We start from the raw sequence: 12,401 nt of genomic DNA on the forward strand, positions 1-12,401 counted from the left end.
AAAAGCAATGATATGATTTTAATTAATATGCAGAATTTATTTTTCTTCTATTAAATGCATCACTGAAAATTTCAAGCAGAATGCCTTATTTTAGCTTAAGAGAGCAAAGTCCAAGAAAGACCATTAATTTTTTTTGCAAGGTCATACGAAATCCAGATCCAATCCCCCTTACTCCATTGCTCTTTCTAGAGCAAAAATTTCCCAAAGGTTATATAGTATTGATTTACTGGTTCAGAATATTTATTCAATTCAGTCGGCCACATAGCAGGAAGAGCAGATTTAGTCATGATATTTTGGTTGGCATCATTTTCAGCAGGTAGCCATCTGCTACCTGTAATTGCAAAGTCATCACCTTTTTTTTTTTACAAATAACATCTGATGCCAACCAAGCTCTTGCTGGAATGAATGTTCTCTAAAAAGAAATGAACTGAAAAGCCAGCAGCTCTTATTGTTTCATTTCCTGTATGTGTTAATAAGCGTGTTTATAAATGTTACGGGTTATGGCACAGGACAAGCTGAGGTGGTTTTTGATAGACAGGAAGAGTATTTACCCAGTTGTCATGAGAAATTCTAATGGCTTTTGGCAGAAGTGTGCTGATAGAGCTTTGCGAAATACCAGAGCGGTTAAATTACCAGGCCCTTTAGTTTAATGAAGCCGGAATAGAACACAAGATCATCCCAATTTCCAAAACATGAAGAAATGGACAAGGTGACAGTCACCATACTTCATTTTCAATAGTTCAGAAAACAAGTTGACCCTGTAAACCAGAAATCACCTTCTCTTACATCAGATGAGGGAAATACACTAAAATGTATTGATTTCTTCCCTTTTCCTTCCTGGTTCTGACTTCTAGCATAAGCCTTGAAGAATAGAAAAACGTTACACTTGGATTCAGAACAATTGGATTTGAATCTCAGTGTTCTCTTTTATAACTTGGAACAAGTACCCTAAACTTGCCTCTTGTCAATACCTACTTTACATCAAGGTTGTAGGGATTAAATGAGATTAAAAATGTGAAAACTCCTTGTAAAGCACACAACACATGAATGTGTTAATTATCAGTATTATTAATATTTCGGCTAAAACAAAAAAGCCTGGTTCAGAAGTGAACTTTTACAAGTTCATGGTTAACTGTTCAGTAACTTGATGAAATAGTTGTATAATTTTTTTTTTGCTCTCCATTAGTATTATAGAAAGGAAATTTAATTAAAAAACATAAAAATAATATGGAAGTGGAGACATGAGCCAATAAAAGTTAAGAAGTAATGAGTACAGGCTGAAACAGCACACTTAACTCAACCCATGTGTTTAGATGCAACTGAGTGTAGAGCGTGTCAGACAAGTGTCTGACTTCATAACGCCATATGGTTTCAGTGTGTGAGCTCGGGGGCTGGGGGTTGGTGAGTTAAGGTCATAGTGGTAGACTTAGTTCTTAATTTCCTTCCATTGATTGGTTTGTGTCATTATTTTAAATGAGAATTTACATTTAATTCTTGACTGAGACTACTGTAATTGACTTTGCCTCCAATTTCTAGATATATGTGTGTGTAAATATATATATTTCAGAAAAATACTGCCACACCTGTTGTTGAATAGGAACTGTAATCTCCGTTAGAACACCCTGAGTACAATATTGTGGCTGCTGTACCAGATAAGGCTTCAGCAGCTTCATTAGGCACGACAGCATCGGCTGTTAAATGCCACCTGTATGGAGGCCCCTTGGCATGTACAGTCAGAATCAAAACAAATATACAAAAACCCGAGTTCCTACAAGTAAAAAGCAATTTTACTTCATTGACTTTAAAAAAAAAATAAGGTACTTTTGTTTTAGGATGAAATCTAATTGTTTTTCTATTGCATAATATACCTTCGTTTCCTGGTAAAGACAGCTAAATATGACAGAGAAGGAGGAAGGAATGGGAGAGAAATGACGTGTAATGTAAGGAGAGGCGATGTTTAGATAAAAATGCGAAGCCGGTAGAATGGCCAAGGCCCGTGATGCCGTGGGGAGAACAGAAGGGGGCAAGGAGTGCTTAGGTTAGTGTCTACATGATTATTAGAAGAAAAAGAAGTAATGACCACCCCTCTTATTCTGTAGGGCAGTGGGTTTCAGCCTCCTCTATCACTGCTCATTAATGCAAATTAACTGGTTCCTCTGAGCCTATAATTCCTCAACAGCATTAATCTTTAACTCCTGAGAGCCTTGGTCCCCGCGGAGACCATGACCACAGCCCACCAGTTTGGGGCAGAGAGCAAAATGAGAGATTCTTTTCTGAGCCTTCTCATACTGGTCTGGATGAAATTGAACTGGAGGGAATCTGTCCCTTCTATGGAATAGAGAAGGCAGGCGTGGTTTGTTGCCAGGGACCAAACTAATAAAATCAGTCAGTTTTACATTTTACCAAAATTACCTCTGACACATGGGTTTTACAGTTGAGCTTATTCTGTCAATAAATTTTTCATGGAAAGTTAGGTTATTTAGATCAGTGAGGTTCACATAGCATACTCCAGCTGTAATATGCCAGCAAAATTGCAACCCAGTGGCCTGAAAGAATTAATTCATCTCCCAAAATGTGAAATTAAATCCTAGGGAGTAACATTACATGACTGATGATGTACTGAATTAAATTAAAGGAAGACTTGAATGCTTGTTAAAAAAATATCGCTTACATAAACTAGTTTATAACCACATGTGAGCCTCCTAATGGATCATGTTATTGTGAATCCACCATAACAAAAAAATCCAAAATGTGAACTATACGAGTGTTGTTTAATTTAAGAAAGAAACACTGTTTCATTCTATTTCTTTTTCTTTTTCTTCCCCTTCTTTTGCATGTCAAATAGCTCAATTTTTAATATTATATTATGAGATTAAGGTAAGATTAGGATCTCAAAAATATTAATTTGAATCTCAGATCCTTTATCAAATAGTAGCTTTGGCCCTTTTTCTCTTCCACACAGAGTATGTTCAATTTACTAATTTCTTCCAGGAAAGACAGCAGAACACTGCCCCCCCCCCCCATGCCTCTGACCCTGAGCCTTCCTTACCACAGGGGGCGTGACTCACTCTCCCCTGCATCAGTGCACTGTACCCGTGGGGGCAGAGACCTGAGGACCACAACCGGTGCCCCTCTTCTTACCATCTTCAATGATAGGAGCTCATGAAGTGAATGGGGGGGCCCTGGAGGCAGAGCCCCTACTGGGTGGCTGTTCCAAACAGGAAGATAGTTTTCTTCTCTACTCTCCTTAGAGACTGTCCTCTCTCCATGGCTTATTCCTCCATAAGATGTTCTCATATTGGATGGGAGATTTAATGCAAATGGGCTATGCGATCACATAGGAGGCCCGTATGCAAAGAAGAAAGACAAAGCAGAAAACTAGGAGAATGAGGGACAAGGAGGCGGTTCTCTCTCCCATGCCCAGCAGAGTCCTCTTGGAGGACGCATCTGCCTTATTCTGGGGACACAGTGAGGACCCTAACATGCCACAAGAGGAAGGGAAATCTCTCATCTGAGAACTAGCTAAAATACGTAAAAGTTTGATTTCTTAAAGTTTTTGGTGTCGATACTACTGAAATGCCACAGAGTCACGTGCACACACCAGGCATTTCGTTATTGCTATAGTCTTTCTCCTTCCTTTTTTCTCAACTCCTCCGTTCCTGACTCTCAGCGGCCGCCGGGCTGTCCTCTCTGAATTCTGAGTCTTACTGGTTGAAATTGCAAACGAGTCTTCCCAGCGCCCCCCACCCCTGCCACTGCCATCACGTCTCTGTCTCCCTCAGAAGCCGTGAGTGTTGGGTGTGCTGCTCCTGTGGGATTAGATAAAGTCCAGCAACTGGTGTTCAAGGCCTCTCTGTGCGGCTCTGGCCTCCCCAGCCAGTGCGAGCTCCCCACACAAGCACGCGGGGTTCAGCCTGCCCCCCACTCTGTGTCTGTTCTGTCTCCCCTCCCGTCCAAATCCTACTCACTCCTCAGATCCAGCTTACGTCTCACACTCTCCCCCGATCTCCCATTCCTCCGTCCTGAGCGCTGGAAGGGCCCCGCATGGACTTGATTCAGGGGCACCCACGGAATGGGATCAAACTGCCTTTTAACCTGAGCAATATGATCTGTGCGTAAATATTTGCTTCTTAAAAATGCAGATACTAGAGCAGGTAGCGTGACTGCAAAAACTCTGGTGACTGTCTCGTCCTCTTCCGTCATTAAGCTTCAAGTTGTCTCGGCACCACTCGCACCTGTTACAGTCAGCCTGACGCGCTTCTCCGAACCGGATGCCCCTGTGTCCCCAGCTCCACTGAGCTGCAGTGGCCGTTTCTAAAATACCACAGGCGTGGCCGTGGAGGCCTGGCTCTGTGTGCTCTGGGTGTGTTTACATCTGTCTGTCTCAAAGGCCTTTTTTTCTTTCAGTGGATTTGTTTTTTAGCTCAGGATTTGAACAACAAACAGTTGCCTGACTCTAAAGCATAATTTCTTTCATAAATAGAAACCAATACTCAGTTCTGAATAGTTGTGAGTGGAGAAAAAATCAGCATATTATTATCCAGTAATTCTATTTCAACCTCAATTTTGCCTTTAGGATTCTAGGACTCTTCATCCGCGGCATTGAAGAAAATAGCAGGTCCAAACGGGAGGGACTATTTCATGAAAATGAATGTATTGTAAAAATCAACAGCGTGGACCTCGTAGACAAAACCTTTGCTCAGTAAGCATTTTTTTTCCATTGTTTTATTTACTGTATTGGCTGCTGCATACATACAATCATTATTACACTCTTGATGATCAAAATTGTTGGTAGACTTTTCCGGTCAGTCCCCTCTGAATGACTCCTGAACATCCATTCCCAAAGGCATGTTATGCGTTATGGAAGGTGGCCCGCACTTGTCCCTGGCGGCCCCAAGAACAGGAGGCTGCAGAATGCAACAAGCCTTCCTGCCTGGTTGTCTGTTTGGATCATCCTTGGATGAGTTTGTTTTGCTCGGGATTCGGGTCACTTAGGCTGGTCTTTAACGGCTCTTTTCACAGACTGTTAGTTCAGCTTATTAATTAACTAGCTCTGTGTCAGCAGTCTTCCGTCACCTAAATGGCCGTGAGAGATGTCTGTGAAAACTCACTGAGAAATAGTAACAAATGAAAAAAAATTAAAATATTCTCCCTGAAGTAATCATTTTCCTGCATGTGCGAATGTTATGGGACTAGGTTCTTAGAGCTAAGACTAGCGTGTGCAGCAGTCACATTTTTTTTTTAAACATATGTTGGCATTGCAGTGGGGCTCTGGAACAAGGGAATAAATACTAATTACTGCTCCTTAATAATGACCACACATAATTCCTATTTATTGGGAATAAATACTAATTACTCCTCCTTAGTAATGACCACCAGCTTCTCTTGTTTCTGACCAAAACAATGCATCATATATATTCTTTGTAACCATTCTCTGTCAATATTTGTATGTTTGGTTATTGGGGGGTGGATTGAGGGGGAGGGTGAATGGTTGTGGGTGAGAAGGGCTGTGGACACTGACTGCTTAAGTATGGAAAGAAATAAAAATGGAAAAAATCTATTTCTTCAAATCACAATACCACAGTACTTTGTACAAGGACTTGATAGGTTTGTGAGGTGAAAACTGAGGCTCATAAAAATTCAGTATAAAGGTAATGTGGAGTAGAAGCTGACTCCCAGGCAGGGAACTGACCAGAGGAGTTGGGCTACTTCTGTGGGATCTTCTTCTCTTCCCGTAAGTACTTTATTCAGTAAGGTTAGGGGTTGGGGGGAGGGACGTATTAGATAACAGTTGGAATTATGATTTGTTATTATTTGATGTGGCTGCCACTGACAGAGACCTGAAATAAAGGCATCTTGAACAAGATTAATATTTCCCCCACCAGGGACAAGGAAGTGTGGAGGTGGCAGTCCCAATTTGGTGTGGCAGTTCTGCAAGCATCAGCCAATGGGGCCTGTCCCTTCTTTCTGCTGCGCCATCTTTACTTAGTTGTGTCTCGGTTACCAGATAGCTGCTGGGGTTCTGAGTTTGGCGAAATGGGAGAAGAAAGCCCTTTCTGGCTCCCAGCTTTCCTGGAACTGTTCTGTGTAAATCTCATCGGGAAGAAAGGCTGGGGAAAGTAGTTGTTTTACATAGTCATGAGGCATAAGGATGAAGGGGAGAAACGGTAGTAGGGAATCTGAGGAAAAGCACCAAGTACTAAGACAAAAAAGGAAAAAATACAAGTACTCTGTGATAGACTAACAGGGAGGGTACATATTGGATTGATAATTCACTATGACACTGGGCACAGACACTGCATTAAATATCTCCATGAGAAAATGTTTGTGTCAGAATCGAAGTTCTGGAACACAACCCTTTTTAGAGCGGACCTGTACTTCAGAACAGAGCCCTAAAAGGAACTGGTGTTCTGATCAATACTACAAGAAAATTTTTTCCTTCTAAAAATAAAGTTTGCTTTTATATTTACTTAGGAATGACTTTTGGATGGATTTTCAGATTTAGAAATACTTAAAAACCCTGGGTCCTTGGACGAGTTATCTAATCACTCTGAGTCTCTGCCTCCTTGTTTTGCCAAATAAGAGTGAATTGTACATACTTAAGACGAAATGAGAAGATTGAGGAAGTTGTTAAAAAGATTCAAGGGGAGAATTGTGCGTGTTACTGATGCATGTGTCAGGGCGCCTGGTGGACAAGTCATAAGTGGTAATCCGTATTTCCTGGGCAGTCATCCTGGTGGTAACAGTAAGGGTTGCTCCGATGCCGCCCCCCGTGGCCATGACAGGGGGTGCAGTCGGTGGCATGCTAGAACGGAGTATTGTTACATATTTACTAACTGTCTTTGAAGGGCTCAAGATGTCTTCCGTCAGGCGATGAAATCGCCCAGTGTGCTCCTCCACGTGCTTCCACCTCAAAACCGTGAACAGTATGAAAAATCAGTCATTGGATCACTTAACATTTTTGGTAACAATGATGGCGTTTTGAGAACCAAGCCACAGCCTCCTGTCCATGGAATAGCGGGAATAAAAACCGTAACTCTCACAGGAACAGGGGGTCCTGAAGAGGATGCTTTGACCTCTCTGCAACAAAGCAAGAGCCCCCGGGTACCAAGACTGGGTAGAAAGCCATCCTCTCCCTCACTGTCCCCTCTCATGGGGTTTGGCAGCAAGAAGAATGCAAAGAAAATTAAGATTGACCTAAAGAAAGGTAATTATTAAATTATGCTTAATAGCATTCTATTATTGTAACGTGTAAAATTGGTTAAGAGAAATGCATTAAGGCTAATTTCGTTAATTCTCCCTTCATTTAATTGTATCAAAGAATAGATTTAAGTAGGTAACTTAAATCTCTTGAAATTGTACCACTTTCTTATTCTTCTGGAGAGTATAGATTATTTGAAACAAACAAACAAAAAATAATGGTAAAGACATGTTGGAAAATGGAAAGAACCATTGCGACCTGGGGAGAAAGAGTACTAAAGAAGCACTGAAATTCTTTTGGATCCTATTTTGAGTAAGATTAGTGAGTTCTGTAGCACCCTTTAGGTCAAGTCTAAAAAGTGCATATATGTTTCGGGCTCTCTGAGTCACTTTTATGCCAGCAAAACATTTAGTCCTCAAAAAGTAAACATGTGATAATTATAATTGATAATTATTATATATAATTATATAATTGAAATTTCGCTAATTCAACATTGCAAACAGTTTTTCAAAACATACTTAATTTCATGAGGGCACCTGGGTGGCTCAGTGGGTTAAAGCCTCTGCATTAAGCTCAGGTCATGGTCTCAGGGTCCTGGGATCGAACCCCGCATCGAGCTCTCTGCTCAGCAGGGAGCCTGCTTCCCTTCCTCTCTCTGCCTGCCTCTCTGCCTACTTGTGATCTCTGTCTGTCAAATAAATAAATAAAATCTTTAAAAAACAAACAAACAAAAACATACTTAATTTTGAAAGCGTATATAACCTTGTCTTCATCTTTTCCAGTTTTCTATGCATTTCAGACCCAGATCAATGAGACTAGAACATGTGTATGCATGCATGTCTCCAATATTATATATACACAAGCCTTCCTGTACTTCTGTGCTTTTGTTTGTTTGTAACCTCCTCATCATCCCTACCCTCACTGCAAACCTTTTGCAATCCGATGTGATTTTCAAGACTTGATTCAAAAGAAACCAAAAGCTCAAATTTTTGTCTGAATTACTATAGAATTTAATGATTACAAGGTAGTTTTAAAATACTTATTATAAAAAAGAAATAACATGTACCTTTAATTAGAGTATAGTGGTTATTCTGAAAGATCCTCTGGTCAGAGTTTTGTCCCCTTTAAGAATTCTGTACTGAGAAGAAACTGTATTGACTAGGAGGAACAAATTCATCAGTGTGCTTAGCAATTAGGCTTAAAAAAAAAAAGCTATTTATTTATTTGAGAGCGTGAGTGAGCATGTGCATGTTCTTGCATGAGTGGGGAGGGGTAGAGGGAGGGAGAGAAGAGAATCTATAAGCAGACTCCTCACTGAGCAAAGACCCTGGTGCAGGGCTCTATCCCAGGACTCCTGAGGTCATGACTTGAGCTCACTTAACCAACTGAACCACACAGGCACCCCTAGGCTTTTTATATAACTGTATCAGTTATGTTTTTGTACAAATTATCCAACTACGTATAAGACATGGGGTTGGGTGCTTTGAGGATAAATAAATCAGACACAAAAGATAACCTTAAGAATCCATCAGAGGGGCACCTGGGTGGCTCAGTGGGTTAAAGCCTCTGCCTTTGGCTCAGGTCATGATCCCAGAGTCCTGGGATTGAGCCCCGAATCGTGCTCTCTGCTCAGCACGGAGCCTGCTTCCTCCTCTCTCTCTGCCTGAGTCTTTACCTACTCGTGATTTCTGCCTGTCAAATAAATAAATAAAATCTTGGAAAAAAAAAAAAAAGAATCCATCAGAAAAATCTTGCCATTTGCAATGACGTGGGTGAAACTAGAGGGTATTATGCTGAGTGAAGTAAGTCAATCAGAGAAAGATAATTATCATATGATCTCTCTGATATGAGAAATTTGAGAGGCAAAGTGGGGGATTATGGTGGGTAGGAAGGGAAAAAAAAAAAACCAAGATGGGATCAGGAGGGATCCAAACCCTAAAAGACTCTTAATCTCATGAAACAAACTGAGGGTGACTAGGGGGTGGGGTGTGGGGGTAGGGAGAGGGTGGTTGGGTTATGGACACTGGGGAGGGTATGTGCTATGTGAGTGGTGGGAAATGTATAAGCCTGATGATTCACAGACCTGTACCCCTGGGGCAAATAATACATTATATATTAATAAAAATAATTTTCAAAAAAGAATCCATCAGAAAGCCTTGAATGCAAAAATAAAGAATATGCAATCACAGTTGTACTTTGGGAAGAGTAATCTGACAGCAAAACGGTACACTGAAGGAGAGATCAAAGAACAAAGGATCATTGCATCTGCCTAATTGGAATATGTATGCCATGCCTGCTGACCGGATATAGGAGAAGAGAGAGAGGAATTGCAAGTAGTTTGTTCAATGGAGATACCATTACTAAAAATTAGAATTTTTAGTAGATAAATATACGTAAAAAGACCAGGATCTGAATTGGAGCAGGAGATTCATAGTGAAGTTTGGAATGCTGGTGAAAATGTGTGCGTGGTCCTGTCAAGCGAGCCAACACCAGAGAGATTAGGGTCAACAAGATTCAGATGTCCTCCATGGGGGGCTGACAGTTGGAGCTGGGAGCTGGCCAAGGCATAGAATCTGGAGAACAAACTGTTCTAGGGCAGATCCTTGAATATCTTTGTTCGTGTGGGAGGATAGTGGGTAGGAGACAGTGGTAGACATGATGTGATCAGAGAGTTAGGAAAATAATCAGAAATTACAGACATGAAAACTAAAGAGGGGGCCATTAATTTCAAAAGAACACTTGGTGAGAAGGGTCAAAGCTCGAGAGAGGGACAGATCAGAAGAGGGAAAATTAGTGGATGTGGTCATGAGTAGGTCATTGGTGGTGGAAGACTGAAGAGGTAAGATTGCAATAAGGATTCTTTAGGGCAGAGATGTTCAGAGGAAGTGAAAACCACCTACTGGGAGAGAAAGAGATTGAGATGCAAGAGAATGGGACAGCAAGAGTGAGGGAGGGAGCACGGGGATGCAGCCTAGAAGGAATCCGGGAATGGAGGCCCAGGTGCGGGGAGGCGCAGGTTGACTACCTGAGTGAACGCCTGACAAAACTCATGTCAGATCGCCTTTGGCTGCTCATGCTTTACGGAGAAATTGATCTCCTGAGTTTATGGATAACATGTGCCACTTCTTCTGGGGCCTCCATAAACGAAAGTGTTACACATCTGCATTGGACCCTAAAATTCACTTTGAAACCATCAGGGCCTGTCAGGAACGATAATCTGTATTTGCAATCAGAACAACTGAAGTGAATTTAAAATATTTGCTGGAATGTAAACATTTTACTTATTCTACATTAGTCTAAATTAGGTAGATTTTTCTGCAGGTTTCTACTTAAGGTGACCATGCGTTTTCCTGGTCTTACATACTAGGCCCTGAAGGACTCGGTTTCACTGTGGTTACCAGAGACTCTTCCATACATGGGCCTGGTCCCATTTTTGTAAAAAACATTTTACCAAAGGGAGCAGCAATAAAAGATGGCCGCCTACAATCAGGGGACAGAATTTTGGAGGTAAGAATTGGAATTAATATTTTCAATAAAATATGTTTAAATAAATATGTTACTATTTATGTTTTTACATGATATATTGAAAATTATCACTTGTAGAAAAGATAAGGACTTTAGTTATTTAAAAAAACTAGTTAATGGGAAGTATGACTTCTAAGTTCCCTGTAAGGTCAGTGATACAGCACATGTAACACCTCAAACTTTTCCCTGTCTTCTCTGTCTTACTTCCACCTCTTAGGATTCCTGGGGAATTTGGATCAAATCCACAAATTTGTCATAAATGCAGTGAGGGCTAAGAATTTCTGAGTCATAGCCAAACTCTGGTAACAATTTCTTTAAACTTCTCCTAGGGATGGGCTGCCTGTCTCAGGTTGATCCATACCTAAAAAGAAGGATCTGGAACTACCCAAAGCAAGAGGCTTTTCCTCCATGTATTTTTGTTTGGTAGCATTTTCTTCTTGGCTAAATATATATTGTCAACTTACCTTTCAAGAAATCTTTCTCATTGAAACTGGCTGGTTCTATTTAACTTTCTCATGGCACGGAAGCAAAACTACAGATTTTCATATCGTTCTAGATTATGAAAGAAGATATATCAAATGACTAATATAGCTCCAAATTCTAATTTCTAATAATCTATGATATCCGGGAGACTATAATTTTCTAGAAATGGACAACACTGTTTAATTATAACAAAAGACTTCCCTGCCAAAGGAATTTGCCATGTGATCATGATCCATTTTTTTTTTGCCTTTTTTTTTTTTTTTGTATTAGGCAGAAAATGATGCTAATTTAGCATCTGAAATCCACTTCTTTCCTATTTAAGGAATTATTTTCTGCTGTCAGTTTGATGTCCCCCTCATAAGAATGTGATATCCTAGGAGAAACTGATTATACTAACTGCTGTCTATCTGAAAGGATCTAGCACCATAATAATGATGGTCAGTGTCATACTGGTACTTTGAACATGGTTGGTTTGGGTCCCTGTGTTCAGTTTTCATCCTTTCAGAGCTTTATTGATTGTAGGAGCCCATTTTCTACTTACCTTCAGAAACCATCTAGCATAGAAGGAGGTGGAGAGTGTTGTAACCTGTTCATATGATGGCATCCATTAGGTAAATGGCAGAGATGTCACTGGGCGAACACAGGAAGAGCTTGTGGCCATGCTGAGGAGCACCAAGCAAGGAGAGACAGCATCGCTGGTCATCGCCCGTCAAGAAGGGACTTTTCTTCCCCGAGAGCTGGTAATGTTCACGTCACAGTCTCACTGAATCTTTAATGCAGAGTTTAATATACCCAGTGAATTCGTAGGAGCTGAGAGATGAGCTCTAAGCCACAGGTTTTATTTGTAACAAGAACTGAATCACACGAAGAGTTTTTTTGAGTGGGGGGGTGTTCCCATTTGGGGGTGTCATGGCTTTACAATCTTAATGCAGTGATTTGGACATACACCAACAGTGCTTCTGAGATACAAATTCAAAACCCTTTTAAGGAAGCAATTTAACAGTATTCAACTAAGTAAAATATACTTTGAATGTTGGACTATATGTTAGCTTTATGCAAAACATAGTCAGCAAAAATGGTCATGCGCCACCTTAATGCAGTTTGCAGTCTAAAAGGAAATAAAATACAACCAAGTCTTCAAAATGGTGATGAGGGTGATGAACAGGAACAGCAGGGTGTACTAGGAATATGT

At 40.7% G+C, this 12,401-nt stretch overlaps 1 protein-coding gene across 3 annotated transcripts in view; it reads left to right on the forward strand.

Moving 5' to 3' along the window:
• Window positions 1-12,401, forward strand: part of PARD3B (par-3 family cell polarity regulator beta) — a 1,046,368-nt gene that overhangs the window by 554,822 nt on the left and 479,145 nt on the right. For all 3 annotated transcript variants that reach the window (XM_004764207.3, XM_004764208.3, XM_004764213.3), the window contains exons 7-10: window positions 4,577-4,702; window positions 6,849-7,207; window positions 10,569-10,708; window positions 11,821-11,949. In XM_004764207.3, the coding sequence (XP_004764264.1) occupies window positions 4,577-4,702; window positions 6,849-7,207; window positions 10,569-10,708; window positions 11,821-11,949 (754 nt within the window). The remainder of the gene's footprint in view (window positions 1-4,576; window positions 4,703-6,848; window positions 7,208-10,568; window positions 10,709-11,820; window positions 11,950-12,401) is intronic.

The sequence above is a fragment of the Mustela putorius genome, unplaced genomic scaffold, assembly GCF_011764305.1.
Source record: "Mustela putorius furo isolate JIRA1106 unplaced genomic scaffold, ASM1176430v1.1 tig00000275_pilon_pilon_pilon, whole genome shotgun sequence".
NCBI classification, from domain to species: domain Eukaryota; kingdom Metazoa; phylum Chordata; class Mammalia; order Carnivora; family Mustelidae; genus Mustela; species Mustela putorius.